Raw genomic sequence first — 6,000 nt, forward strand, 5'->3', positions numbered from 1 at the left:
ATTCTCCAGTAGCTTCATGAGAAAAGATACATAAGAGGCAGTATTTTTTTTAAATTTTTTATAAACATATATAATGTATTTTTATCCCCAGGGGTACAGGTCTGTGAATCGCCAGGTTTACACACTTCACAGCACTCACCATAGCACATACTCTCCCCAATGTCCATAACCCCACCCCCCTCTCCCAACCCCTCTCCCCCCAGCAACCCTCAGTTTGTTTTGTGAGATTAAGAGTCACTTATGGTTTGTCTCCCTCCCAATCCCATCTTGTTTTAAGAGGCAGTATTTTGTGAGTGTCTAATACTACTTGTATTCTACCAACACATTATTTGGCTGGGTAGAGCTTTTTGGGTTGAAACTCGTTTTTCTTCAGAAATGTGAGGCCAGGGGGTGCCTGGGTGGCTCAGTTGGTTTAAGTGCCTAACTCTTTATTTCCGTACGTGTCGTGATCTGAGGGTTGAGGGATCGAGCCCCACATTGGTCTCCATACTCAGTGTGAAGTCTGTTGGAGTTTCTTCCCCTCTCCCTCCCTCTCTGCTTCTTCCCCTGCTCACATTCTCTCCGTCTCTCTAAAATCAACAAATGAATAGACTCATTAAAAAAAAAAAAGAATCTTGAAGCCATTGCTCCATCTTCTAAGATTACCATTGAGAATTGAATGATACTGTTTTTCTTATTTTGGATCCACCCTCTCTTCTTTCTAAAAACTTTGGAATTGGAGTGCTCTCTTTCTCTGTTGTGGTTTGAAATTTCATCATGATGTAAGGTAGTGTGGTCTTTTTTTCTTTTTTTCTTTCATTTTCCTGGGTACTTGATAGGTTCCTTGGGAATGTATCTTAAATTATTTCTTTGATATTTCTTTCAGTTCTCGCTTTCTAGAGAAAACATATGATCTTTGATTCAATCTTTGACCATCTCCTTCTCGTATTGCATATGTCTTAATATAACTTTTTTACTTTGGGGGAGATTGGCTCACCTTATTTTTACCTACCATGTTTTTTTATAGAGTAAGGAGAAACTTTATTTGGAAAGAGTATTATGGGGGGTGGTGCATGGAGAGAGACTTTTGTAGTAGTGGGAGGGGGATGGTAGCAATGGGGAAGACGGACCTCTGTGACCAGAGGATCTACAAGTGCCTCTTGCCTATCGTATTTTAATATTATCTCTCAAATTTTTAATTTCTAGGATTTCACCACGTGGTCACTGTTTCTTCTTCTCTTACCGCCCCCTTTTCACTCACTGGATCCCATTCCATTTCCCTTCTACTGTTTCTCTCCCTCTCATTCTCCTCCCTTACCCATTTAGGTTGTCTCCTCTATTTTCTCCCTCTTCCCTGTGCTTCTCTTCTTCCCCCTTTTTCCGGTATTCTCTTGATTCATTGCTTTTATATGTTCTCTTATCAATAAGGACACAAACTGTGAAATTTTTAATTTTTTTACTTTGTTTAGCTTTCTTCAGTGCCTGTCAAATGGCTTTTATCTGTTTTTGTTTTTTTTGTCTCCATTTGATGTCCATTTGTCTTTATAGGCAGGGCTCCATAAAGCTGGAGAAGCTGTGTATGTGTGAGCAGGGCTTGTGGTCTCCTGGGTTGTGAAACCCTGCAGTGAAGCAGGGTGACAGAATAGGGACCCAGTTTTTCAGCGGAAGAGCTCCCAGATATTAGTGTTTGTTAAGTTTCTGGAGGAGCCGTTCTGTTCCTGTAAAGAACAAAGATTTTCCTGTCTTCTGTATAAATCAAAACTATCCCTTAGTTTATGATTTGTAAATTTAGGTATTTAACATCACATTTCCGTGGAGTAATGTGCACCTGTTTATTCGTTAAAGAATTGGACTTGATTCTTTCTATCCTTAAACTATAATGCTTTGTTACAACCCCTTCATTGAATAATTTAAAGGTGTTTAATATCTCAACATGTATAAACACATTAACCCATGCTTTTTTTTTTTTTTTTCCTACAAAGAGCCCATTTTTGTGTGGGCAAGTAGAAGTTTACTAATGCACCAGACACATATCGTGCCTGCTGGAGATATCTGTATATATAAATTGGCATCATATAGCTCAGAAAACTATTAAGAATTAGGGGCACCTGGGTGGTTCAGTTGGTTAAGCATCCAACTCTTGATTTAGGCTCAGGTTGTGATCTCAGGGTCATGGGATCGAGCCCCACGTTGGGCTTCATGCCCAGCACATGTGTGCATTCTCTTTCTCTCTCTCTGTCAAATAAATAACATCTTTAAAAAAAGAACAAAGGAATATCAAACACCTGGCTTTGAAATCCAGTGTGTCGTATATAAGCTGTGTGACATTGGGCAAGTCAGAATAGTCTCTGAGCCTCAGTTTCCTCATTATTTGCACTGTGTGCCTGACCCTGTACTAGCACTGGAATAAGAGTAGCAAATACAGACTCCTCCCTCCATGGAGCTTCTGTTCCTTTTGTGTTGTTAATAACTACAGTTCTGCTGTAATGCTCCCATTTTACATCCTGGCATTTCTGTGCTACATACTTTTGTTGCCCATATACTATGTTTTTAATGATAACTTCTTAAGAATATTATATGCATTTATACCTTTTGATTTTTTTTAAATCTAAACCTGAAATGTTAAAAGTTTAATGAACTGTATAATAGATTGGAAAATTAACTAAAATAGTATTTGTTTACTACAGTTCATCTGAGGGCTGTGTATCCTTTAATGTGCTGTAACTGGTGTATAAATGTTGCATCTTCATCTTTTTGGTATAATCTTTGCTGATTGTTTTTACATTATCTCATAAGATATTGTTAACATCTAAGTCTAGGAATTGGGATTCCCAAGATACTGATAAAAAAAAATTCTGGAATAGAAATTTGTGCACTTCAGAGGATTATAGAACTCAAGAAGGTTCTTTTTATAATGCTTGTTCTTGAAGTGGTATCTCCCTAAGGGCACTAATGGTTGCTTTTCCTTCTCTCATTTTCTCATTTTAGGGAAACTAAAACCAACAATGGCATTCATGTCAGGAAAATTGAAGATTAAAGGAAACATGTCCCTAGCAATCAAATTGGAGAAGCTAATGAATCAGATGAATGCCAGGCTGTGAAGGAAAAGGGGGAAAAAAAAATGTCAGTCACTAAGCTCAAAAAGTAAAAGGAATCAACAGTTAAAATCTGTTTTCTTCCCTTTCCTATTATAAGGATATGCAAGTTTGTTCTGGAAAAACTAGAATTTCTGTATCTATAAGACTTGAAATTGTAATTAAAACAGCTAGTTAATCAAACCTAAACTTCATTAAGTGGAATTCTAAGACAGCCTGCCTATTGAATTTTGTGAGTTTTGCCCTCTGAGAGCTAGATTTCATTCATTGTGGGGAAGGTATGGTGAAAAATTAATCAGGTTCAAACAGTAAAATTAGCTCTTTTCAGCACATCTTCCCATAGAAAAGGAGGTTAATCTGTTTTAAATTTTTCAGTTTGGGATTGTATGCTAATGAAATCTTAACGATATTTTAGATTTTTATATACTTGTTTTAAGGAATATCTTCTATAATGTATTTTCACAGAAATCACATAAACTACCTTAATAAATACTGTTTGTGAAGACTAATGAAACAAAAACTGTTTTTCATTCTAACTAGCTTTCCAGGTATAAGTTACCTATTATTAATACAATTCTGCTAATGTAATTCAGTATGTATCCTCTTGCTAAATGTATAAAAAGCCTTAAAATAAAATACTTTCTCTCCAGAAGTATGCACTTGGTCACAGTGTTTTAAAAAGAGAACATCAGAATAGATGGTTGTTGAGTGCTGAATTGTCAACCTTCCAGACTTGTTTGTTGAAATACACACAGACACACACACACACACACACACACACACACATGTTCCCCCCCCCACACACACACACGTTCCCCCCCCCATGTACCTCAGACTTTCTGTATTTGGAGGTAAGGCCTTGAAAGAAATGATTAAGTTAGAATGAGGTGGGCTCTAATCCAGTCTGACTGGGGTCCTTCAAAGAAGAGGAAGTTGGGAGATAAAAGACCAGGGATGCACACACAAAGGAATGACCATGTGAGGACCAGTGGGAAGACAGTCATCTGTAAAGCAAGGACAGAGGCCTGAGAAGAAACCACATCTACCAAAACTCCTGTGCTCTAGAACTGGAAGTTGTCTGTTGGTTTAGCCATCCAGTCTGTGGTATCCTGTTTTGGCAACCCCAGCAAACTCTTACAATGGTTTGTTTTTCTTTCTTTCTTTCTTTTTTAAAGCAAAGGTTTTAAAAAAGTCCTTTCCTTTCACTTTAATCAGTTAAAAATACTTGCTCAGTGTAATTCTTTTACTTCTCATCTTTCATTCTCTAATATTACTGTGCTTAATTCTGACATTTCCTAGAATCGTAATGTTAGAAGCATTTAATGTCTATTTTACACATGAGGAAACAGGATCAGAGAATGGAAAAGACGAGCCCAAGGCCAAAATTAACAAAATCCCTATCCAACAAAAATCTCCTAGGACATTAGCCTTGAATAGAACCTGAAGACTTTACTTGCCCATCCAGAAGCCCAGATGGATTGCCTTTGGGGTGACAGCCTCACAGTTACCTTTGCATGTGCCAGTCATTCCTAGCTGTCTGAAGATTCTGGTCACGTGTTACCAGCAGGCTTGTATTCCACTGAAGTCTATCAAAGCCTTCTTCCTTTGCATTCTCCAAACAGTCTCAAAGCTTTGGGAAAATGAAAATATTGGGAGACTGGAGTTCTGGGTGCTAGTCACTAAAATGTGAAGTCGCTTACTAAGAGGCTTTGGGATATTGGGGAAAAAATATGTTTGTAGGGCCCTGGTTTTCACATCTGTAACTGAAGGAGTTGGATTAGGTCATCTGCAGCCCCTTTGCAGTCATTATTGCTAAGTACCAGACAGGTTTAGCGTAGCCTATCAGAAATAAAGGTAGCCACACCTAGATTTCTGAAGCCTCTCTTGCAACATTCCCCAGATACCTTAATGGATTCATGTGTTCCCTTTCCATGGATCTTATCCATTAACTGCACTGAAGTAGAACCACCCAGAAGTTTTGAAGGCCATTTTGTGAGTCGTCCAGCAGCCAGTTGAACCCTATTTCTGAAATTAAATGATGTGGAGGGAAATCAAGCCCATGAGTCTTGTTAGTGATTTAGTGAAAGTATTATGTATGTATGTATGTATTTTTTATTTTTTTAAAGATTTTATTTATTTGACAGAGATAACAAGTAGGTGGAGGGGCAGGCAGAGAGAGGGGAGGAAGCAGTCTCCCTGCTGAGCAGAGAGCCTGATACGGGGTTCGATCCCAGGACCCCGAGATCTTGACCTGAGACAAAGGCAGAGGCCTTAACCCACTGAGCCACCCAGGCGCCCCTATTTATTTATTTTTAAAGATTTTATTTATTTGACAGAGCACAAGTAGGCAGAGTGGCAGGCAGAGGGAGAGGGAGAAACAGGCTCCGCCAAGCAGGGAATCTGATGTGGGACTCGATTCTAGGACTCTGGGCTCATGACCTGAGCCGGAGGCAGCCGCTTAACAACTGAGCCACCCAGGCGCCCCTGAGTGAAATTATTTAGATGTTATTTTTAAAATGGTTTATTGCTAGTAATCCTATATTTCACCAAATCCCCTTATATAGTGCCTCTTAAATAAGCCTCTTAAGTAGAAGAAAAAAGTCTGTTCCCTCTACCTTTACGTTTTCAGTTGGGGTGTCCTATAAATTAGATTAGCAAACGATAGCTTAACAAGAAGAAATTGAAGTTTTCTAACAAGTGCATTACAAATATACATGGGAGTATTCAGACATGAGTATCTCCAAGGTTTGTTTGGTTAGAACTTGAGCTTATATATCATTTCAACAAAAGAACAATACATTTTTAGACAAATAATACGAAAGAAAAGAACTTTGAGTTTCTTAAAGTGGCAAATTGTGCCAAGGAAAATATATGGTAGTAAGTTTAGTTTTATAATAAACTGCCAAACTGTCCAAAGTGGCTGTGC

At 38.4% G+C, this 6,000-nt stretch overlaps 1 protein-coding gene across 2 annotated transcripts in view; it reads left to right on the top strand.

Annotated features, from left to right (window-relative positions):
• Positions 1-3,091, top strand: part of HSDL2 (hydroxysteroid dehydrogenase like 2) — a 58,758-nt gene extending 55,667 nt beyond the window's left edge. For both annotated transcript variants that reach the window (XM_047700040.1, XM_047700041.1), the window contains one exon: positions 2,968-3,091. In XM_047700040.1, coding sequence (XP_047555996.1) covers positions 2,968-3,080 — 113 coding nt within the window. In that variant the 3' untranslated portion in view covers positions 3,081-3,091. The remainder of the gene's footprint in view (positions 1-2,967) is intronic.
• Positions 3,092-6,000: the final 2,909 nt, after the last annotated feature.

Source organism: Lutra lutra, chromosome 13, assembly GCF_902655055.1.
Source record: "Lutra lutra chromosome 13, mLutLut1.2, whole genome shotgun sequence".
Classification (NCBI taxonomy): domain Eukaryota; kingdom Metazoa; phylum Chordata; class Mammalia; order Carnivora; family Mustelidae; genus Lutra; species Lutra lutra.